General features: G+C 41.6%; 1 protein-coding gene across 2 annotated transcripts in view; it reads right to left on the bottom strand.

Annotated features, from left to right (window-relative positions):
• Positions 1–25,725, bottom strand: part of KIF5C (kinesin family member 5C) — an 80,964-nt gene that overhangs the window by 42,543 nt on the left and 12,696 nt on the right. For both annotated transcript variants that reach the window (XM_082197976.1, XM_082197975.1), the window contains exons 2-4: positions 19,014–19,104; positions 12,800–12,873; positions 4,272–4,376 (exon numbers count right to left, since the gene is read on the bottom strand). In XM_082197976.1, the coding sequence (XP_082054102.1) occupies positions 4,272–4,376; positions 12,800–12,873; positions 19,014–19,104 (270 nt within the window). The remainder of the gene's footprint in view (positions 1–4,271; positions 4,377–12,799; positions 12,874–19,013; positions 19,105–25,725) is intronic.

The following is a 25,725-nucleotide window of genomic DNA, read 5'->3' as shown; positions in this document are numbered from 1 at the left end:
CACAACAACTGGTCAGTTTAGATGGAGAATGAATGACACCCTGTTTCGAGATAGAGAGTTCCACCTGAAGGCCCAAAAAACCTTAAAGGACTATTTTGAAATTAATCTAAGGGGCGATGTGGAAAGAAGAGTGATCTGGGACGCAAGTAAAGCTGTGATGCGAGGGTTTTTGATTCAACAAAACTCCATAAAGAAGAGAAAGCAGAGGGAGAAAAGAGAAAAAATTTTGGAAAAGATAAAAGAAGGAGAGAAAAAATTAAGGTCAAAACCAAAGTCCCAGGAGATTTTGAGGGAGATTAAATTGTACCAAACACAATATATGGAATTGATGAACCAAGAGATAGAGTGGAAAATAAAGCAAATGAGACAAAAGACATTTGAGTCGGCAGACAAATGTGGCAAACTCTTGGCATGGCAACTCAAGAAAAGACAGAAATTAAACACAGTCGCAAGTTTGGAAGTGGATGGAAGGACCATATCTAAACCAAATGAGATAAGAAACTGTTTTGTGAGTTATTTCAAAAAACTTTATTCCCAAGGATTACAAAATGAAGAAGATATAGATAAATTCCTTAATAAACATGGATTACAAAAAATCTCTCCTCAAAGTAAGGTGGATTTAAACCAGAGAATAACAGAACAAGAGATAGAGGGTGCCATTCAGGACATGCAATTGGGCAAATCTCCAGGGCCAGATGGACTGACTTCCAGATATTACAAATCGTTAAAGGAATGGTTAATACAACCGTTAAAGGATGTCTGTAATGAGATTTTAGAGGGAAAAAAGGCACCTGAATCGTGGAAAGAAGCATACATTTCACTCATACCAAAGACAGAGACTGAAAAGACTCAATTGAAGAACTACCGCCCAATTTCGTTACTCAATGTGGATTACAAAATTTTTGCAGACATTTTAGCAAAAAGATTTAAGAGAGTATTGATGGAAAAGATTCATAGAGACCAAGCAGGCTTTCTCCCAAAGAGACACCTCTCAGACAATGTTAGGAATATAATAGATATTTTGGAAAAGTTAGAGGTGAACATAAATACTAAGGCAGTTTTGATATTTGTGGATGCGGAGAAAGCTTTTGACAACATTTCTTGGAGTTTTATGAAAAAGAACCTTCATGGGATGGGGGTAGGACAAGGTTTTGAGAATGGTATGGGTGCAATATATTCCGAACAAAAAGCTAAGTTGATTGTAAACAATGTAATAACTGAGGAACTTAAGATAGAAAAAGGAACACGACAGGGGTGCCCAATTTCCCCATTGCTCTTTATTTCGGTCCTGGAGGTGTTGCTGAACATGATTAGAGAGGACCAGCAAGTTAAAGGTGTACAGGTCGGAGCAAAACATTACAAGTTAAGGGCTTTCGCAGATGACTTAGTTCTGACCCTACAAGAGCCATACACTAGCACAAAAAAGGTGTTGGAGATAATTCAACAATTTGGCCAGGTAGCTGGATTTAAATTGAATAAACAAAAAACTAAAGTCTTAGGGAAAAACCTGACAGATATGGAGAAGAATAAGTTTCAAGAAGAGACGGGTTTGATGGTGGTTAAGAAGGTGAAATACCTAGGGGTTAATTTAACATCTAAAAATTTGAATTTATATAAGGACAATTATGAAAAATGTTGGTTAGAAATTAAAAAAGATTTAGAAATATGGTCAAATTTGAGATTATCAATGTTAGGCCGAATTGCAGTAATTAAGATGAATGTATTGCCTAGAATGTTATTTTTGTTTCAAACCTTGCAGATTATTGACAAGATGGACTGTTTCAAGAGGTGGCAGAAAGACATCGCGAAATTTGTCTGGCAGGGCAAAAAGCCCAGAATAAAATATAAAATACTAACAGATGCAAGAGAAAGAGGGGGATTTGCCCTGCCGGACTTAAAATTGTACTATGAGGCAGCAGCATTCTGCTGGCTGAAAGAGTGGATGCTCCTCGAGAATACAGATATCTTGGACTTAGAAGGTTTCAATAACGCATTCGGTTGGCATGCATATTTATGGTATGACAAAATCAAAGTGCATAGTGCCTTTAAAAATCATATTGTAAGGAAAGCGTTGTTCAATGTTTGGATGAGATATAAAGATCTGCTGGAAAACAAAACCCCTAGATGGTTGTCACCCTTAGAGGCGAAGGCCCATAAGAAAGTTAATATGGAGGTCGGATGGCCAAAGTATTGTGAGATTTTAGAACAGGATGGAGAGAAACTGAAATTAAAGAGCCATGAAAAACTAAAACCCAAAGTACAAGATTGGCTCCACTATTATCAAATAACGGAGGTTTTTAAACAAGACAGGAAAATTGGCTTCCAGGTGGAAAAATCAAAACTTGAGACAGAACTGCTAGAACCCAATACTAAGAATTTGTCAAGAATGTATAACTTGCTGTTGAAATGGAATACACAAGATGAAACAGTTAAATCAGCTATGATTAAGTGGGCACAGGACATTGGTCATAATATTATGTCTGCTGACTGGGAAAGGTTGTGGAACACCGGAATTAAATTTACGGCATGTAGTGCCTTAAAGGAAAATGTGATGAAAATGGTATATAGGTGGTACATGACCCCAGTCAAGCTAGCAAAAATTTACCATTTGCCTGATAATAAATGCTGGAAATGTAAGGAAACTGAAGGTACTTTTTATCATCTTTGGTGGACATGCCCGAAGATTAAGGTCTTCTGGGAGATGATATATAATGAAATGAAGAAGGTATTTAAATATACCTTTCTTAAGAAACCAGAGGCCTTTCTCTTGGGCATTGTCGGCCAATTGGTGCAAAAGAAGGATAGAATCTTTTTTATGTACGCAACAACAGCAGCAAGAATACTGATCGCAAAGTATTGGAAGACACAAGATTTACCCACCGTGGAAGAATGGCAGATGAAAGTGATTGACTATATGACATTGGCGGAAATGACGAGCAGAATTCGAGACCAGGGAAAGGAGACTGCGGAAGAAGATTGGAAGAAATTTAAGATTTATCTTAAGGACTATTATAAACTTGATGAAGTTTAGAATGTCGAGATTCTACAGAGAGAAAGGGTTGCAGTAATATAAGATTAGAATAAGAAAGGACTATGATGAATTAGAGTTGGAAAAAACATCTATAAGTTGCCATAAAATTTGGACATGAGGATGCAGAAAGGGGAGGTATGGGGAAGTCCGAGGAAAGAAGTTTATGAAATGACATTATGAAATTATACTTGTTTGTTTGTTTGTTTTCTTTTTTTGTGTTTGTCTGTTATAAAAACTTTTGTAAAACTAATAAAAAATATTATAAAAAAAAAAAAATAATTAAATCAAGGTATCCAGTCCCCACCACCACCCCCCAAAAAGCAAAGCTTGACAGCACCTACAGTGGGTCCAAATATATAGATCTTTTCAAATGCAGCACCATACACAGTCACTACGGCATGCAAGGATCTGTGAATCATTTCTAATCTGTCAGTCAGTAACAAGGACACTTAATTTTCCAGCAAAGCAACAAAAATAGTGGGAGCTTCTTAAGAAATGCTAGTCTACAAGTAGCATTTTTAATCCCTTTAAATGCTTACAACTATATAATATTTCAGTTGGGTGCCACATCTGATTAACTCAAAACTTTGCCAATCGAAGAAAAAGCTATCAGCCTGGTACACAACTAATCCCGCCATAAGTGCAATATTTGGCTGAATAGCTCACTCCAGGATTATCCAGGAGCCACTTAAAGCTTTTAAATACAGCCGGTGTTAAGATGTGCTAAGCTCTTAAATCTTGATCATATCATTAAGAGTGACATGTAACAACTTTCTTTCCACAGCAAAATGCAGACTGAATCCAGCACAAAATAGGATTGTGTCTGGTCACTGTGCCTCAAAGGGATGTGTTTTATAGGATTTTACAACCTTTTCTTTTTTTTCAAACTATGCAACCCTATATGTACTTTTAGCTCACTACTTGGTTCACATTTCTCCAAATCACATTTGATTCAGTTATTTGCTCCCACTCTCAATTCACACAAAAAAGAAATGCAGGCACATAAGAGCTCATAAAGAACTGTATGTAGAAATAGAAGTTATTTTCAAATAAACAAGAAAGGATACTTTTATCTGAGATACTGAAATCTTGACAAGTAACATTTGTGAAAGTGAAATATTGCAGATCCAAATTTATTCTGAGGTTTTCAATTTAAGGGAAAAGTGCAGCCTTTGAGGTTTGGCACCTTGCTCAGCTTCTTTTTATCTGACCATTGCATAACATGTCATTTTGCATTTACCTTTATGTGAAATTCTAGGTTTTCATCCATGGAATAGATGTGATCGAAGATGTCATGTGCAATTCTTGGAATTATTCCCATTAGCTGTGGGTCATGTAGCTTCCCCTGAAGACACAAAAGGTAAGACGTAAATTGCAGAAGACTGTTCACCATGTGGCAAATCTTGACAAAATGCATATTCACGTAATAAACATAAGCTGACTGCTTTCCAGTAATTTTCTAGATACGTACACAATTGCAAGTATTAATAATTCATATAGTGCTCCTTTTCAATTTGTCAGGTTCACAAACTTTACTATGTTTTTCTCTCTGCAACAGTCCTGCAAGATGGGATGCCAATGTATGTACCTGCTATGTGGCAAATGCTCTAAATAAGTAATAGTATATTTTTTTAATTGCCTATTTTGCACACTATGGTTATGGCCCCAGCATATGTCTTATTCCCCGTAGTTGATGGTAGAGGGTGGGACATGGACTCAGATCTGACTCCAGCTCTCAGCTTACTTCTGCCCCCACAATGTACTGTTTGTCAATAGTGCAGCAGGGTAGTTAAGAGACTGAGATATAAATTGGGCAGCTCACCTTTGCCATGAACTCACTAGGTGGCCTTAGCCAAGCCACAATCATTCTGTCTCAGGCACACACCCCTGGAATATACAGATAATACATTGGGCCCTGTAAGGTAGGCCAGAGCAGGATAGTCCATGTAAAATGCTTTCAACACTCGAAGGCAATATACAAATGCTTGTATTTGTTATGTATTATGTCAGGGAACTGCCATCGGAAAGACAGGTGGTGGAAGGGCTCACGGAGGTTGGGAGAGACTCAGCAGCTGAAGAGGGAACCAGCAGGGGGAGAGGCGGGTCTCTGAGGGAAGGTGAGCAGGAGGGATGGCTCAGAGACACTTCCAGCGAAAACAGTGGGGAGGTTTCTGGACCTCCTATAGGGACACCCACTCCGCGCCGGAAACTGTCACGACGTGAGTCCAGAAGACGTGTTTCCGTTAAGGAGCTTTTATGTTGGAAGCGATTCCGAAAGCAACCACTGTCGGAATCTGCCAGTGACTGATGGAGCCATGCTTAAGGGGCTCCGTTACACACAGAGGTTTGCGGACTTGAACAAACTCTGAGGGATTTGGATTTTACGCACAAGCAGCTCATCATCCCATCACATATTATTACTACAACCATGATTTATCATACTGTTAATTATTATTAGCTTCCCCCCGCTTTATCCTTCTATCCCTAGAACTTGCCCAAACCACAACCATTTTTAGAGAAGTTGCTGAACGTACATCTCTTTACCCAGTTCCCTGCTGACCCCTTTTCTCGTCCTCTCCTCTTCTTCTACTGTGCAGGCCTGCAGAAAAGACTATTTCTACTTTATATCCTTGCAAAGTGCTTAGCCAGCAGGGCTATAAGCACTTGTCATCATGTGACTATGCAGCATAGCCCCAACTCTACACCTCAACATCCTCTGTAATGCTGTACTAAATTAGGTACGTAAGAAGCTGCCTTTTGCCAAATCAGGCTGTATGTCCATCTAGCTCAGAATTATCTCCTCGACTGGCAATGGCTCTCAAGAGTCTCATGAAGTGGACTTCCACATCACCTCCTACCTGATCATTTTTACTTTTCTATTTTTGAATGGGAGATGCCTGAGACTTGACTCTTGGATGGTCACTTACTTCCACGTTCAAAGCATACACTTTATCACTAAGGTATGCTCATTCCTCAATTTATTTGTCCTTCTTGGGATTCTCTATAGAAAGAAATGGCTCTTTATGGCCATTTAACATCAAAACAAATCTCTTTTGGGGAACGCAGAGCAAATGTCTCCAGAACACAGTTTCTAATACTTGGAAGGCAGTTTACAGCTTACGCACCAGCAACTGAGCCACCACATAGATGGAAATTATTGCAAGATGGAAGAGGGGGAGATGAGCCTGTAATAAGTCTGCAGATTGTTCTGCTGGGCCTAATGCCAACAAATGCTGCTTTGCCAGCACTGCTGGTAGCTTGCAGAGTCAGCTTCCTTTGCTTTATTCGGGAGCTCTGAAGATGAAAGAGAAGAACATTTTTCCTGACTGCATGTCATTTTTCACTTTTCCCCTGGAAACAAAAATTAGTCAGCGCCACAATAATGAACCAGCATCCCCCTTCACTTTCCTTTTTTGTTAGATGCAACATAATGCAAGTGGGCTTGCAGTCCATCTGTTTAATTATGAATATGAAACAGTCAACTTGCCCTTTCAATCAACACCTTGTGACTGAGGTCACCCTGCCTGAAATGTAAAGCTATCACTCTGAAAACATTACCCAAGGATGTTGACGTGAAGGGTTGCAATGGTTCTGAAGAACAGCAAGGTCTTGCGGTGCATGTGCTCTTAAAGAAGGCAAGGTTTTATGAACCTCAGGACACTCCTGAAAGGATCATAGAACCATAGAATTATAGAGCTGGAAGGGACCCCACGGTTTATGTGGTCCAGCCCCCTGCAATGCAGGAATCTTAGCTAAAGCATCCATGAAGAAGAAGAAGAAGAAGAAGAAGAAGAAGAAGAAGAAGAGGAGGAGGAGTTTGGATTTGATATCCCGCCTTTCACTCCCCTTCAGGAGTCTCAAAGTGGCTAACAATCTCCTTTCCCTTCCTCCCCCACAACAAACACTCTGTGAGGTGAGTGGGGCTGAGAGACTTCACAGAAGTGTGACTGGCCCAAGGTCACCCAGCAGCTGCATGTGGAGGAGCGGAGACGCGAACCCGGTTACCCAGATTACGTGACTACCGCTCTTAACCACTACACCACACTGGACCATCCAACCTCTGCTTAAAAAGCTCCACAGAAGAGGAGTCCGCAACCTCCCGAGGGAGACCAATTCACAGTTTCACAGCACATATGAACTGAAAAGCCAGAATACATGAAGCCTGCTTCCACATTGCCAGGGACGTATCAGTCTATTGTGTGTACTCCTGCACACACGTGTAAACGAAGGCAAGTCAGACCAAAACATACCACACATAAACAGAATGCGAGAGAAGGGGAGCAAACCAGACTTCTCTTGTTTCATGCATGCATCAGGAGTCTATCAGCTGAAACAATTTTGATCCTGCTTGTAATAAGTAAGGGCTAAGCATGAAATTGAATATTTTCAGTCAAGGATGCGACATGTGAAGCAGGAGAGCATAGTAGTCCTGTTTCTGCTATTGACAACGTGGATATCAAGAGAGCAAGCAGGGAGTCAATCCAAGGCACTGCTTTGGGTAGGGAAAGGAGAAGAGCGTGACTGAATTCTTAGGGCTTGTGCCATTATTTTCTGACCGTACAGCACCATACTGGTGAGGATCAAAAGTACTGGGAAAGTAGAATTAAGAGGAAAATGAGGGAGGATATCCCTTCTCTACCCACTGGAAGTCCAGCATTCAATCTAGAATGGCCTGCTGCTACGTCTGGATTTTTGCAAAGCTGGGGAACCTTTGGCCCATCTCTCATAATTATTCCATGATGGATGGGACTGTTGGAAGTTGCAGTCTAAAGGCTCCCCAGGCCTATATTACAGTGAAGGGCCCTTTAATCTTTTTTTTTTAAATGAAGGGTGGTCTATAAATAATTTTAATCAATGTAAATAATATAATATGTTTACAGCCCATCTATTTTTTGCCTCGCTGTGCCACTTCACAAACAAGGAAACTGGCAAATCCAGTCAGTTTTCATCACAATTCTCAGCTGCATCTCCCTTTGGGCATAATGTGCTGTACCACACTACAACAGAGCTGGTGGAATGGCAGCCAGTTTAAACATTTAAGCCAGTCAGAAGGAAATTAAAAATGAAAAGCCAGCAGACTATATATAGCTGCCTGACTCAAGGGTTCTCTTCAAAGTTTTCCATCCTCCAATTACCAGTGCTATTCAGGAGGCAGAAATGAGAAAGAAAGCTGTGAGAAGGATGATATTCAGAGGACATCCCTAACAAAGAACCACTTGGCTATACTTGGATCACATATTATGCCACAATAATGGCAAAAATTAATTGATTTTTGCAAATATCTGACAGATGACTGGCTACTGACTATATACATTCAGAAATACTTTGAAGGTCCAAGATTTAGAAGATGACGTATCCTGCATATGTACTTCACTGAAACATGTTTCATTGACATTTCAAAGTCTTCATGTTTGACCCATGTCACATTCATATATATGTAATGCAATAAAATTATGTATTCTTCTTTTACCAAATCCTGAACTTCTCAGAGCACATTCTGTCTACAGTCTTGCTCCCAACTTCAGCACCTGAATACTTAGAATAGATTGAGTGGGTGAAGAATTGTGCCCACTAAAACTTCCCAACTTCATACATTCAAGCAAGAGATGAGAAAAATGCGTCAAGAGGAACACTGTGATTAAATGGACAAGCCTATCTCATCCTTCTCAATCCTGTATTTTGGACTGCACCTCCCATCATCCCCAGTGAGTATGGCCAATGGTAAAAAATAATAAGAGTTGTAGTCAAAAATATCTGGAGGCCACTAAATTGTGGAAGGGTTGTCTATACATATACAGCTTGCAGTTCCCAAGGGCCATGAGAAATGGGATTTGGGGACAAAAGGAAGAAGTTTACTGCGGATTATGAAAAGAGTGGCAAACTGTAAAAGGGTTCTTGTCTTTTAGCATTCAAAGTATTTTCAAACCTGGAAAATCTGAAGCATTTAAGATGTTTACTTCCAGGAATTAATGACCCCTCCTCTCTACATCAACTCCCCTCCCCCAATAAAGACATATTCTTAATAGTATTATAAGAGGGCTTAAAAGGAAGATTAAAAAAAAAAAACTTAGTAAAGGCCTGGAGCTGCATTTAAAGCATCATAAAAAGCATGATTTAACAATGGGTAGCAAACATTCCCATCTTTTCCTACAATAATCTGAGCCTGTAACTCTGAATGCAAATTGGCTTTCAAATATATTTTTTCCATCCACCAGCTCAAGCACCACAGACATTTTGATTTAATTAAATTCTAAGCTGGTGGATTACTCTGTCATTCCACCATCTGCACACAACAAGTGAGTGATTCCCCTTGCCTGCTCCACCCCCGAACCTGTTCTCTAAAAAGGCAGCAAAGACTTAGCTAAAGCAGAGGTGGCATATTATTCCATCATTAAACTCAAAAGGGGGAGGAGGTAGGAGCTGCGAAGGGAACTGGTTATTTTATAAGAAGCAAAAAGCTAATTCTCACTTCCCTTCTTATGACAGACTACACAGTCATTTGGATTCTCACCACATCCAACCTCCAGTGGCTCAAGGCATTCCACACAATTATTACTATTTCATCTAAAAATTAAAACACCAAATACACACAGTCAGCCATATCACATCTAAAAAGAGGAGCCTTGAAGCACTTGCAGAAAGTGTTCCATTTCTGCTGAAATGGAAGTCCTATGGGAAAGAATTCCATATTGGCAGAGTAGCGACCAAGACGGCCTCTCTACACATCCATAGACCAAGATGTTCTTGGCGAATCAGACAATGTGATAACCTCAAATTAAGTGGCATTTTAGGTAAGTAAACACACATTAATATTCAAACTTGTAAAAATACCATGTGTGCTTGTGGCCTCCACCTTACGTGCTACAACATGTAAGAATGCCAATCACAGGTTTTGGAAGGTATTAATTTAACACTGACCTACAAGAGATTTACACAGAGCAGGGAACCAGCAATTTGATTAGAGCTTCCTGCTGTGTGTCTGCATCTTTCAAACCACATGAATGTTTCACATAATGTGTGGAGCAGTCCTTTAACCACCTAGGAATGGAGAACATGTGGCCCTTAGCCTTATTTAATGCAGCTGGGGAGAGGGAGGCTCCGGGGGGGGGGCGGGAAACACCAATGGAACAATGGAAGGAAGCAGGAAAATGTTTTTTTGGAACACTACACTACTTTACTGCATAAGAAATGGTCATCATGTCCTTGGCTAACAAGAATCAGCAGCAGCAGCTCGGAGCTTTCTATAGGACTCCTGAGGGTTATAAACCACCTAGAAAATCAGCACAGCAGGAAGCCAGTCCGTCGTTTTTGACAGATGTGCATTTGGAAGGAAAATAGGCAACTGTGTGACAGGCAAATGTGCCACCACGACCACATTCAAGTATGTTAAATAATGCACATTTAATGCACACTAAAAGCTGAACTGTGCATTATTAAATACTGGTAGAGTTATTTTGCAGTCTACTGCTAGCATGTCCTCCCTGCAGCATGTTATTCTCTTCTTTAGTTTGAGCTGCACATTCATTTACAAAGAAAGCAGGGGAGCTTATCTGCCACTGCCAGGGGCTCACATCCATGGTGACTAGAATGGAGGATAAGCTTGCAGTACCTCTACTACAAGTGCAACAAAATATTCATTTTGTTAAAGCCAATAGGCAAACTAAAATGTGTGGCATCAGGCTGATTGCAATGCTCTATCTCAGAAGTGTTGTGGACTGGAGAGGAGTTCAGGCACTGGGTTTGGGGGGCAGCAGATGGGCTGTAGAGAAGGAGGGGAGGCATTCAGTTGGAAGCCTGCAGTTTTCTGGGTACAAGTCAGAAAAATATGTGTGTAATTGCTGCCTAAGCTTCTGCCAGTTGTTTGTTTCCCACCCTTCCCAGGGAGGGTTATAACAATAAAAACAACATTATTTTTTGGGGGGGAAACAACCCACAACTATAAAACAAGGGGGGTCCCAAAAACATACACCTCACGTGTCAAAAACTGGGATAAAGAGGCTCATCCTCATCATTCTCTAAAAGCTGTACATTGAAGGGGCCAGATGCACCTTGGTGGCAAGGAAGTTTCATAGCTTAGGGGCCAACAACACAGAATGCCTTTTCCTGGGCTATCACCCCACAAGCCTCTGAGGAACTACCAAAAGGACGTTCTCTGTCAATCTCAGCACCTGATAGGGTTTGTATGGAAGGAAGCAGTCTTTCAGGTATCTGGGACCTGAGTCATTCAAGGCTTTAAACATGAATACGAGCACCTTGAATTGGGCCCAGAAATGAACTGGCAAAGTGTAAATTGTATCTGGCTACCAATGGTATAGGGACGCGGGTGGCGCTGTGGGTTAAACCACAGAGCCTAGGACTTGCTGATCAGAAGGTCGGTGGTTCGAATCACTGCAACGGGGTGAGCTCCCGTTGCTCGGTCCCTGCTCCTGCCAACCTAGAAGTTCGAAAGCATGTCAAAGTGCAAGTAGATAAAAAGGAACCGCTCCGGAGGGAAGGTAAACGGCGTTTCCATGTGTGGTTCGCCAGAAACGGCTTAGTCATGTTGGCCACATGACCTGGAAGCTGTACGCTGGCTCCCTTGGCCAATAAAGCGAGATGAGCTCTGCAACCCCAGAGTCGGCCAAGGGGTCCCTTTACCCTTTACCTTTACCAATGGTATGGCTCAGTAGAAGGAATTTTCCTATGCTCCTGTATGTCACTAGAAGTTGCTACATACTACTCCTCTTCTATAAAGGTATAAAAAGGATTCACTCTGTTCTACAGAGGCAATCTAAGAAATTGGCTGCCAGTAGAAACTATTGTTGGCTAACAAGCCCAGTTACAGCTTGCGGATCCTTGGCTGTTATCAATTTTCTAACTGAGGAAACCCTAATAAGAATGGAAGGAAACCCAGAATACAGTTACAAAACTCTGATTATGTTATCAGATTTGACTGAAGAATGTGCTATCGCTTAGGAGAAGAGTAAAGTTACCTTCTGATAAGCCAACCTTGCAATGCCTTTGCCATGCATGATCAAATTCTACCCAGTATATATGTAGCATGGCCTCAGCTGGAGAAGAAGCCCCATTTATTTAGTGTAGGATGCTTTTAACCTACAGAACATTTTCCTATTCTGTGTGGGCTTAAGACAGAGAGAGAGATTCTAGCTTTCTAGATGTAACTGGTTGACTAAAAGCAGAGAGTCAAATATATGCTAAGAAACAACCCCACATATTTATGCCCAGACTAGAACATTTGAGTTGGGTAAATTTCAAAATGGAAGTGTGCATACATACACATGCACATGCAATCTATTATATTATACATACAACACAGTTGTTTGCTTGTGTTGTTTTTTTTTAAAAAAAACACCTTACCATGAAAATTTACCCTTCTAAAAATGCAGTTTAATTTTAGTGGGGTCTACCGGTTGTATCCTTCAAATTGTGGAAAGCTTCATACTCTAGCAAAGTGTTACATGCACAGAAGGTGGGAGAGAGAGGTTTTTGCAAAATGCCCGTGTTTCCCTACAGCCCTTTGCAGTACCACCTGCATGTTCCTGGGAGTTCACCAACTCTCTGAGTAACAGAGAGTAACAGAGAGAAAATCCACAGATACCACTTCTCCCCTTCCATTCATGGGAGGCTCTGCAGGATCAAAGACAGACATAATTTGACACAACCCCTCTTTCTCTATTAGTAGCAAAATCCACTTCAGCAATTTCAAGCTGTTGTTCCTGTCTAATAAGCATATTGTCAATAAATCTATATTTCAAAAATCACTCTTACCTCCATGGTATGTGTTTTTCCTGAAGATGTTTGACCATAAGCAAAAATTGTACCATTGTATCCCTCAAGAACATCTGAAAGGAGAAAGAATGAATGTGGTTTTTTAAAATATAGGATACTATAATTCATCAAGGAAGATGCCATTAGCCAACATTTAGTCAGAAGATGGGGGGGGGGAGGAGGAACTAGGAAATTAGAAGAAGGTATCTGGCAGGAAAATGTACAGATGTACCGTGCAGGGTAACATAAAGAAACCAGATTTCTTCCCAGCTAGATCAAATTTAGAAAATAGCATCTGTTGTGACTTCCTACTGCTTCCCCGAATAAATATCATTTGGATACTGGTTACTGTCCAGTTTACTAATTGAGGAAGATAAGGAAAGAAGATAATTATATGAATCATGAGCTATGCTGGTTCCAAAGTAAAAGGAACAATGGTCGTTTTAAGATTTGCCTACTGCTTCTTCTCAACATAGGATTATTTTATATTCATTTTTTCTTGTTATTTAATGGGAAAGGAGTAAGAAAGTTGATTCCAATGCCTATTCTCTTGAAAAGATATGGAGCCTAGAATACTTCCCAGTGTAAATTTGGCACAATGAGTTCCTCCTTCCCACATTATGGGGGACATCCAGTGGTGTCCGTCTGCCAACAGAATGGTCTTCCACTCAAGCAAAGAGACTTTCCCTTCCTCTCTCTCCAACCTGCACCCCAATAAAATCTGCTCTGGAGGTTTGAGGGATTCACTGGAGCATATGGGGAAGCTGTAGGGGAAAGAAGAGGAAGGAGAAGCCCTGTTACATGAGTGGAAGTAACCTAGTAAAGACTGAGGACAGAATATTATATCCTAGAGCTCATACAGCAAAAGAAATTAGACTGGAACAGAAAGTTGCTTTCAGCGCATACTTAGAATCATAGAATCATAGAATCATAGAATCATAGAGTTGGAAGAGACCACAAGGGCCATCGAGTCCAACCCCCTGCCAAGCAGGAAACACCATCAGAGCACTCCTGACATATGGTTGTCAAGCCTCTGCTTAAAGACCTCCAAAGTAGGAGACTCCACCACACTCCTTGGCAGCAAATTCCACTGTCGAACAGCTCTTACTGTCAGGAAGTTCTTCCTAATGTTTAGGTGGAATCTTCTTTCTTGTAGTTTGGATCCATTGCTCCGTGTCCGCTTCTCTGGAGCAGCAGAAAACAACCTTTCTCCCTCCTCCATGTGACATCCTTTTATATATTTGAACATGGCTATCATATCATACTTATTTTAGGAAGGAAATGACTCTCAAGATCAGAAGGAATAAAAGTTATAATAAGGAACACAAAGTATTATGTTTCCCTCCCCCTGCCAAATTCTTGAAAGTTACCGTACTTTGGCTTGTAAAATATAAGCAGTTGGATTCACCTAACGAGTTCTCTCAGTGCAAACCCTGCACAAGGGCTTCTGCTTGCACATCAGGGCTTTCCCTCCCGCTCTTCCCGCAGTGCTCCCCAAAATTGGCTCACGGAGTCAGGAGAACACCCAGAGCAGCATGCAGGGGGAGGAGGGGACAGAATCATTCCATAAAGAAAGCTGTAATGGTTGCACTGCCAGGATGTCTACCACAGCACAACACTGAATACCACCCAAAAATTCACCAAACAAGGAAGTTAGGAATACAGGGGAGGGAAATGTAATTAAGAGCCAGTAAGACCACATTGTTCCCACACAACATGTTGTGAGGTTGACACACACTCTTCTTCACCTGGCACAACTTCTGTTGTTAAGAGTCTGCCCTGTAGCACAAATAGCTTCAAGGATTTGTGACAAGAGAAACCATGTCCCACCCCACCCACCCCAAAATCCCTACAGAACTGTTGCAGAAATTCCAGGTACCTACTCTCAGTTCCACAAAGGGAGCTGTCCATTCAAGAAACAGAATGACTGGACTTGCATGCATTTTGGAATGGCCAGGTGGAAAAGAGAGAAGGGCTCCTGAACCTTTTAATAGTTGTGTGAGAACCTAAGAGCAGACTACTGGGTCAGGACAAAGGCTCATCTAGTCCAACATCCTGTTCAACAGTGGCCAACCAGATGGGCAAGACCTGAGCAGAAGAACATACTCCTGCATCTGTGTTTCTCAGCAACTGGTGTTCAGAGGCATACTGGCTAAAAGTAGCAGTGTGTTGCCATACAAGCTATGTCTGATAAAATTCCCTCTTCTGCACAACTATTAAAAGTGCAGGAACCGTGCCCTCCTTTTTTCATCCGGCTACTATCACATAGCTTTTGGCTCACTAGGGTTTGTTGAATTGGGCTACCTAAGCTGCTGGTGTAGTCGAGTGACAGTCAGTAGGGTAGTGAGAATAAATAAATACCCCTCTTAAAGAAGATGGTGTTACAACAACTTTTACTGATGGAGGTTGGGGTGGACTATAAAAGCCTCAAAGCAACTTGTAAAAAAACTCCATCATGCTTTTAATAGTAAACAAGGGTGGTTGAGTGCTTATCAGGTTGGAAGTGAAACTGGGTCACATTAAAACACATTTCTATATGCCCAGAGGATTTCCTGGGTTTGCAGAAGTATATAAATTTGAAAGAGAAAACAGGAAAGGTATTTTTAATGTGAGCTTCAAGTCCTACGGAATGCTGAAGGCAGAGAGAGAAAATACTAGAATAACTAATCATTGTTTGGAGAAGAACCTTACATATATCTGAAAAGCGTGGGGAAAGGCACTGCTATCTAATCACAGTGACTGTAGAATTATTAATTCTTCTACAGTTTTCTATAAGCAGTTACCATCCCAGGGGAAGAAATCATACAAATCCAGTGACTCTTTCCATCTTAACCCCATTTCAAAGCTTCAGTTTTTCTCTTTAGCTTACTAGGAACCTTATTTCCTGGCTTGGAGCGGGGGAAATCACCATGCTACTATGCAAAAACACTGAAGAGCAACAAAGAAAATACTGGCATAGATAAACAATGAATACTAGGACATAGAAAATTTTCCCTGTCCTTCTGCATCACAAACATAAAACAGAACCGCATTACTGATAATAATAAACCTTGTTCCTTTCCTACTGCAAGACTGACAGCACTGATCTCACAAAATGGGGGGGGGGGACTGAACTAAAGGTTTAGCCTTTAAACACAATAATTTATGTTTCTGGCCTGCCTCTTGCTCTTAGCAAAGGGGCCCCTAAACAGCTGGAGGAATTACAAGCTTGTGGAATTGCAAAGTCTCATTCTGAATGCCTTCCTAAAAGCAACATTATATTGATTTTCAGTTCAATGAAACAAGACTTGCATATTATTGAGACAGCAGCTTTCCTTGGTAGAGCAATCAGTTGTGGTTTCAAATAGATAATTATGAACCATATTTTTAACCATCCATGCACTGTATTTCACTCAAAAGAAACCACTTAGGCTGAAAATTTAACATTTAATTTAGCTATGTTTGTGTGTTTTTTAAAAAACAAAAGCTTAGGGCAAATAAACAAGGTAAATGAAAGGCACTTTTTTAGAAATTAAAAAAAAAATTTAGATCACGCTAATTTTAAAACACTTAGATCCAATAGATAGTCAATATTTTTACTTACTAAAAATAATTACTAAAATCTGGATCTTGCAATATCTTCCTAGACATGTACAAAGAAATTACAAATCAGTTTTCCCAAAAATTAGACAATGTCCTGACTTGTGTATTTTAATGCAGATTTGCTAATCTACAAGGTCAATATGCTTTGAGATAATCAGTAAAATTGTTGCACTTTTCTGAAATGAAACTTAAGATGTTTGTGCAGAATTTGGAATGGCTGATTGTTAGGTTTACAATCAAAGCTGGCAGTTCAGCAAGAAACCATCAAAAACCTCCTGAGTTCTATCACACCCACGGAGCTGTCCAGAGGAATAGTGCTGATGGCTGTGTACTAAAAAGGCACTGTCGAAACCTGCATCAAGATCCTGGAGTGTTGTCTTCTTCCAAACTGAAGAATTTCTTTATATATAGACCAGGGCTACCTAAACTGTGGTCCATAAGCTTCATTCAGGTGGTCTATGACATGTCTGCGGATATGTGGCTGAAGACCAGACACAGCACATCCATCACAATAAATATCCATATTTATTTGTAATTGCATTTTCATTGCTTCTTATATTTCTTATATTGTATTTATTGTATTACAATTTGGAATTTTAATTGTCAAACCATAAACTATCACATATAAGAAATACAAAAGATAATTAAAAATGCAATTAAACATCATGCAGCATTTAGCACAGTGTATGACAATTAATACAACACTCAGAAAAACCATAAAGCCCAGACTCTCAAAAGTTTTCAGATGCTCTGCTGCAAAGAAATCCCTGATACAGACTAGGGCAGATTCTTATGCCATGTTTCCATTTCATACTAATCATAACACAGGAATGCAGAATTCACACAGGAGAAACAAAATCAAGGACAGACTCCACATGTTCCTGCTCTTTTCTGTTCATGAATTTCTACACTGATAAAATAGCAACCATATTGTTCCTGTAACACAAGTTCAGTTCAAAATTACACACACACACACACCCCTCTACATTTTATAAAATAGATATATCTGCAATTTATTATTCAATGGTCATGCAATAATATAACCCAAATGAGTCAGTCAATAGTTTATTCATTGTGGACTGAGGATGTCTCAGTAAGCAATTATTTTCAGAAAATCATTAAAATATCATTTTGCCTTTATCCAAGGCTCCAGATGTCCCTTGTGAACAGCCACAGTAAAAAAAAACAAATGCCCACCAGTTTGCGTATATTGGCCATTTCTTATTCCTACGCACTCCAGTAACATCTTCTAGTAACCATGGTGCTTAATTCCTCCCAGTCAGCAGGATTCAGCTGATAGAACAGTCATTTTCCTGCACAGAAAATGGACTGAAGCCTTTCTATTCTCCTAACAACAAATAGCTAGAGCAGGACATGAGAGAAAGCAGGGGGAACAATTTACAGGAAATTGTGGTTGAAGCTTGAGGGGGGTGGAAATATCAGTGTTAACATATTGCAATGAAGCAAGCTTTAAGATATACTAAGATCTTAGTGAAAGATTATATGTGATATTTAAGACAGGAGAAAGAGAAGCCATCGCTTTGCCTTTCAACTATGAATCCCCAATTTCAAAACTGCATGTCAACATAACACTATTGGTATCCATACCAACTGACAAAATGATTACGGAATGAAGTGGCAAGCTCCACAATAAACATATCTTTTTAAAATAGCATTTCCAGCTCCAAGCCACTAAATGGGAACAATCCCTAAGGACCAGGTTGCCACTGAGAATAAATGAGGACATGATTAATTTCTTCATTGGGAGGGATAGGTATAACCCTATCAGTTAGTCTAATAAGGTTAATAGCACTCCGGAAAAACCAGCAGATGGATAAAGGCACTGCAGACACCAATCTGCATCCAAAACAAAGGCCACACCTGAGCCAGATTAACAAGGTCAAAGGTGGGGAATGCTGGATGAATAGTTAAAACTATAGGCCCAGAGAACTGCAGGCCACCCAATCAATGCTTTAGGTTTACAAATGCCTCATCTTAGACAACAATGTCATTATTTGTCACACTTCAGTCACAGCAGTTACAGAAATAGATGCCAATGCTATGGAGATTTTAGGATCATGCCTCCGCCAAAAAAAGAGTGTTTTCAGGAATGATTCCAGAAACTTGGTAAGTTCATAGTTCTAACTTCAGAGAGGCTCAACAAGTACGGCTACATCTTTAAAAGTTAAAGTTGAAAGGAATTTCAGAAGCTGTCTTACACCAAGTCAGACTGTTAATCCACCTAGTCGAGTCCAGTCTGACTGGCCATAGCATGGGGAGGGTCCCAAGTAGAGAGCTTTTCCACTCACCTTTTACCTGCTCCTTTTAACTAGAGGTTCAAGGGATTGGACCTAGGAGTTTTTGCATACAAAGCAGGTACTTTACTAATGAGCTATGCTATTCAGAAGTAGGGCTATGCAAGATGCATGTATTTCTCCACCTGAGCTACAGGCTGAGATCCTTGAGCTCCCAGTTTATTTCAGAGGTTTTCACAACTCACCTGTAGCTCCATACATATCAACAGAAACAAAGAAAAATTACCCCGTTCCGCCTTTGTTTACTACCCACTCTCTATTTCAGTTTGCCACGAGCCCTTTCAGGCATGACTAGAAATTATTTGAGAATCTCTTACCTTTAACAATCTGCTTGGCACAAGCATTATAGACTTGTTCTTGGGATGTATTTGAAGGAAACACTCTATCGAAGACATAGGGTTTCCCTTGCTGAAATAAAAACAAAAGGTATTTTTATGAAAGATCACAAATGACAAAAGGGTGATTCTAAAAGCCTACAGAGAACCATATAAAACAGCACACCTGCTGAGTTTGGATTGTTGATTACTACAAAAGATGTTCCTATGGATATAATGGCATATCTGGCATTTGTGAGACAGTCTATTCAGAGCACTTAGCAAACAGCAACTAGAATTCTAATTTCCCAGAAGCTTATCAGATTCATCATCGTATGAAGGAAACTGAATAGGCTCAAACATTAACATTGCAGTTGGAAAGGCTTGACCTCCTTCTTTAGCAATTAAAAATATAAAATGAATAATCTGAACAGAAACTGGCATTTGTAATATCAAAACATTACAATCTCTCTCATATAATATCTTATTCCCACTGAATCCTACATTAACAGCACATTAAGGTACAGATATACCTTGTTTCAATTAAGGAAAGGGAAATGTTTAAAGGGACATGGGTCTATAGTTGAGATTATAGTACCAAGGAATGGGAAACTCATCATAACACCTTCCTCCTTCCAATTCTGTGAACTGGGTGGCAGAAAGATCAGTGTTATATTATTAGGATAGAAAATAATATAATATATTGTACTCGCATACAAAAGCCTCATTTTTTTTATAAGAAGCAGGAGGAAGATTTTGACATGGTCACAGTCTTTCAAGTGTCATGCAAAAGTGATTTCAAATGCAATACAAAGAATTAAGTAAAAAAAGGTAAAGGTAAAGGACTCCTGGACGATTAAGTCCAGTCAAAGGCAACTATGGGATGTAGCGCTCATCTCGCTTTCAGTCCAAGGGAGCCAGCGTTTGTCCACAGACAGCTTTCCAGGTCATATGGCCAGCAGGACTAAACCACTTCTGGCGCAATGGAACATCGTGATGGAAACCAGAGCCGCAGCGGTACCTATTTATCTACTTTGCACTGGCATGCTTTCGAACTGCTAGATTGGCAGAAGGTGGGACAGAGCAACGGGAGCTCACCCCGTCATGTGGATTCGAACTGCCAACCTTTCAGTCAGCAAGCCCAAAAGGCTCAGTGGTTTAGACCAGTGTTTCCCAAACGTTTTTGGGCAACGGCACACCTGTTTACCGGAAAAAAATCTCGCGGCACACCACCATTAAAGCCCCGCCCCGTGACGTCAGCGCACAGCGTCACGCCGGGAGGGACGCACAAAAGTGAACGTTTTTTCCCTTCCCCTTGCCGGGGTGGGAGGAGGCAGCAGAGTGAGGGACTGAGGGACGGCGGCAGCTGAGGCGGCGGCGGCTGTTGTGGTGGTGGCGGCGATAGCGGGCGGAGGAGGAGCCGTCGCCGGGAGTTGCTGCTGCTGCTGTTGCTGCTGCTGCCCGGACATGCCGGCCTCCTCCTCCTCCGCTGTCTCGCGCTCCTCCCTTTTGCGCGCGCTGCCCCGCCGCTCGACACCACCACCGCGGAGCCGCCCCCGACTCGACGCGGATCCTCGCCGCCGCCTCTCGCCGCCCGACTCGCCCGCCTCCCTCCCACGGCACACCAGCCGGTGTCTCACGGCACACTAGTGTGCCGCGGAACACCGGTTGGGAAACACTGGTTTAGACCACAGCACCACCAGCGTCCCTCTAAAGAATTAAGTATTGGGTAGATGGTACTTGAGGATTAAGAACCTAAGAAAAGCCCTGCTGGATCAGGCCAAGGGATGATCTAGTCCATCCTTTTCACACAATGGCCAGCCAGATGCCCATGCTAAGTCCACAAGCAGTACACTGAATGGCATCCTGCTATAGTGCTTCATGGATGCCAGTAAATACATAAAAAGAGGTATGGGCAAAAGGTGATGAGAATGCATTCTAGAATATCCAAGCACACATACACAATTATTTCCCAGATCAGCCAAAAGGGGGAGAACACATTATCCAGCTCAGCCAAGAGGCGTAATTGGCAGCCCCTATTCCCAGGGCTCCTCTTCCAGCCATCCTTGGTACAGTTGTCAATCTGAAGGGCTCACAGAGGAGCAGAGCACATATTATATCCATTACACTCATGCTGAAACAGCCTCCTCTTTAGATTCTGATGCACAGACCTCACAGTGCAATGAGGTCATCACACTGCAAGTTTTCCTTTTGATACCTATAAATGCCAGGAACACAGATACTCACCTAACAGCACAATCCACATTGCAAGTACAATTGCGAGCACACGCGCTGAACCCTGTCCGTGGAGCCTACCCCCCAAAGAAAGAGACAAGAGACCAAAGTATGGGTTCAGATTGGCCACAACTTTATTTAACTTCAGAATGTGGGAAACTTGGCATAGGCCTTGGCATGTAACCCTCTTAGCCCGTCCGGGTCTGAGGATGTGCAGGGCAATGAGGTGCAGTGGGAGGGGACTGTAAAGCACAAACTTACACAGCATGCCCTCCCACCTTACCTCCGCTGGGAGTTTGACCTACCGTATTTTTCGCTCTATAACACGCAGATTTTTTCTCCTAAAAAGGAAGGGGAAATGTCTGTGCGTGTTATGCAGCGAATGTGTGGTCCCTGGAGCCGAAAAATAAGGCAAAAATCAAACCGCGCTTCAGGGAGAAGGGAGCTCCATGAGAGAGGAAGCTGTTGCTTTCCTGCATTCTGCCTCAGGGTCTTACTGCCCTCCCTGCTCTGTTTCGTTGCTGTGTTTGCTCAAACGGAACAAAGAGCAGGGAAAGCCCCTCCCCTCCAGGCAAGTAGAGAGGAAAGCAGAGCGTCGCTCTATCCTCTCCCTGCTCCAGAGGGAACAATGTATGTGAAGGGAAGAGAGATTACAGGTTCGGCTTAAAATTCTGATTTGACTTCCTGCTTTTTGTTTTTGGAGACACACAGCATTCAAATATGCTTTCTTCCATTTAAAAGGATGAAATCCTTAAACAGTGGCTGGCTTGTGTGGGTGGGTGGGGGAAAACTTTTGCCTTCCTTTCCTCACGTTATAGCCCTCTCCTGCATTCTTAGCCTTCTGTGTTTTTCCTTCCCTCCCCACTTAAAATGTGGTTACAAAGCATGGATCCACATGGATCCTCAGGATCTTTGCATTGGGTCACCCCAAATTCACCATCAGAGCACACAGCATGTCCATGGCTACAGCCTGCCCCCCCAAAATCACACACCCATTGTTGCCTGGGGCTGCAATGGTGCAAAAACGTGGTTACAAAGCATGGATCCACATGGATCCTCAGGATCTTTGCATTGGGTCACCCCAAATTCACCATCAGAGCACACAGCATGTCCATGGCTACAGCCTGCCCCCCCAAAATCACACACCCATTGTTGCCTGGGGCTGCAATGGTGCAAAAACGTGGTTACAAAGCATGGATCCACAGGGATTCTCAGGATTTTTGCATTGGGTCACCCCAAATTCACCATCAGATCACATGTCTGTGGCCACAGCATGAAGCACAAAAATGATACGTCCACTGTTTCATTCAGAATATTTTTTCCCTTGTTTTCCTCCTCTAAAAACGATGTGCGTGTTATGGTCAGGTGCGTGTTATAGAGCGAAAAATACGGTACATGCCACTGCTCTAGGGCCAGGGACTCCCGCAATCAACCCTTTAACGGACCCTGCAAACGCCGCCGCATGGGGGTGCATGAAATGCCTCCCCCCCCCAACTTGAAGATATGACTAAAGGATACCTTGCCAAAGACTAGATCCACCACCCGAGGCCCTAAGGAATCCACATTGCAAGTACAATTATGTTACAGCCAGCACAAGGAAAACTTGGCTTAAGGATTCTGCCAAAAATGGCCTCCACTAGAGGCTATGTAAGGGGGAGGGGGCAGAGTCCTCATGACAACTATAATCAGTAGTTTGAATGACTATAGACCAGTTGCACTGACTCCAATCATCATGAAGTGTTTTGAGAAACTGGTGCGCCGTCACATTATCTCCTGTCTTCCATCAACTTTTGACAACTACCAGTTTGCATACAGAGCAAATAGATCCACAGAAGACGCCATCAATACCACTCTCCATGCTGCTCTGTCCCATCTGGAGCAGCCGGGGAGTTATGTGAGGCTGCTGTTTGTGGATTTTAGCTCTGCTTTTAACACTATCCTCCCCCATAGACTGGTGTCCAAGCTAGAGGCGATTGGACTCTCCAACTCCACCTGTCTCTGGGTTTTGGATTTTTTGTCAGAACGTTCCCAGAGGGTTAGAGTAGGGTCACACATGTCCACAGCCCTTAGCCTTAACACCGGCTCACCACAGGGTTGTGTGTTGAGTCCCCTGCTCTACACTATCTATACGTATGACTGTACAGCCATCTATTCCAGCAACAAAATCATCAAGTTTGCTGATGACACTACGGTGGTAGGGCTCATTTCAGGAGGGGATGAGTCCGCCTATCGGGACGAGGTGGAGCGGCTCTGTGTTTGGTGTGGAGAGAACAATCTGGCTCTTAATACGGCTAAGACCAAGGAATTGGTGGTGGATTACAGGGAAAAAAAGGCGGACATTCAGCCCTTGTATATCAACGGGGAACGGGTGGAGAGGGTGGCGGAATTCAGGTTTTTGGGAGTAGCTATCGATCAGGGCATGACTTGGAGCGCACATACCACTGCTCTGGTGAAGAAGGCCCAGCAGAGAATTTATTTCCTCAGACTTTTAAAGAAGAACAATCTGAGTGAGAGACTGCTGGTGTCCTTCTACCGAGGCTCCATAGAGAGCATTCTTACATACTGTATTTGTGCTTGGTTCTCCAGTTGTACAGCTAGGGAGAGGAAGGTGCTCCAGAAGGTCATAACCACAGCCCAAAGGATTATTGGTCATCCTCTCCCATCTTTGGAAGAACTGTACGGTTCCCGTTGTCTTAGGAAAGCAAATAACATCCTGCAGGATTCATCTCACCCGGGACACTGTCTGTTTGCACTACTGCCTTCTGGCAGAAGATATAGAAACATCAAGTCAAAGACAAATAGACTGAAAAACAGTTTCTATCCAAGAGCTGTGGCCCTTTTGAATGCTGTAACTCGTTAGTGTGACCTGGGAGTTTGATGGGTGTGGGTGGGTGTGGCTGGAATGTGGTTTGTTTGGTTGTTGTTGTTGTCTTGCTTTTGTTGTTTTAAGGGATGGCATCCAATTTCGTTGCACTTTGTGCAATGTTGCACTTGTGTAATGACAATAAAGAATCTATCTATCTATCTATCTATCATCTATCTATCTATCTATCTATAAACAGCATCTTGTCTGGCCACGAATCACAGGCACTTTAAACCCTCTCAACACTGGTTCATGAGTGGAATGAAAAGCCCTTTGCCTTAATCTCTGCTTGATAGGAGTCTGTGGGCAAAGTTAACACTGCTTGTCCTTCAACCAGTACTTGCTCAATTAAAAAAAACCACACAGCTTCTTTTTTAAAAAGTTGAAGAAGAAAAAGCACAACTGTTACCAACCCGAACTTGTCATTTAAGACTGCAAGCTACCTTCTATACAGGTAGGTTCTACTGTGTTGTAAAATTTAGTTTTAGCTGTGACTGCCATCTGCAACCAGATGTTCTGACACACATAATTCACGAGTTTCATTTTTATTTATCCATAAAGGCAGCTATAAACCTGTCACCTGCTTAAGTTAGAGTTCTAAAGACCGGTAGCAAAAAAATGTGCAAAAGCCACATTCAAAAGCAATATATTATCCATGAAATGAGATCTCACCTGCAATATTTTGTGTTTCAATGTCAGTGTGTGCTACTGACTATAAATCCATTCTTTTATCATAATGGTTCAAAATCTACAGTGTAGTAACATATTGTAATAAAAGAATGCAATGTGTTTAAGACACATGTTAAGTCCAGCAGCCACCATAATTTGACATTTTACCCCTTTTAACATGCCTAAGGTGATAGCTTAAGGCAGAAGGGATACTCAAAGCCTGAACTGTTCAGTTTCCAGAGAAGACCAACGTTGATGCACGTTGCCCAAGCAGGGAAACACTTACTGTAAGGCCCTATAAAACCAGGTAACTTGTAGGACTCACTAGAATTCAGCTAAGCAATCAATCATATTTTTATTGTACCAAGATGAAAGCGCAAGTTCCTCTATAAGACATGTATAAGTATGCAGCTAAAAAAGAATTTTTTACCAGTTCTTTCAGGACAAAGAACCAGTTCATTTGTTTCAGAATTTCTACAAGAGTCACCACATTAAATAAACACACACACATTCATTTTTTTACTTTATGAAGACAAATGCGCATTATGGTTTTTGCATATATTGCTATTTGTAGTGTGACAAAAATAACCATGATAGAGAGCCACACTCAGAAACACTTCGAGCAAACCACAAGCAAGAAAGAAAAAGATTATCTGAGAAACAGCAAAGTATTGCAATCTTGTTTAAGTGTTCAGATATAGAAAGTTATATTGGATTTATTTTTCTTTCTTTTTTAAAGATTGTATTCCACCCTGGAATGTTACAGTGAATGGTGGATAAGAAATCTAGCAAATAAAATAAAAAAATAGAGAGTGTGTTTTCTATAAATGAGAGAGAGAGAGAGAGAGAGAGAGAAGGAAATAGAGAGAAATTATGCTGGAAGTATGTGCACCTAGTGTATCATGTCTTGGATCAGCCAAGTGACATCATTTCAAGATTCTTGGTGAA

Source organism: Podarcis vaucheri (genome assembly GCF_965113315.1).
Source record: "Podarcis vaucheri genome assembly, chromosome: 1".
Classification (NCBI taxonomy): domain Eukaryota; kingdom Metazoa; phylum Chordata; class Lepidosauria; order Squamata; family Lacertidae; genus Podarcis; species Podarcis vaucheri.
The sequence above is the reverse complement of the archived record's forward strand: the minus strand, read 5'-3'. Positions and strand labels throughout refer to the sequence as shown.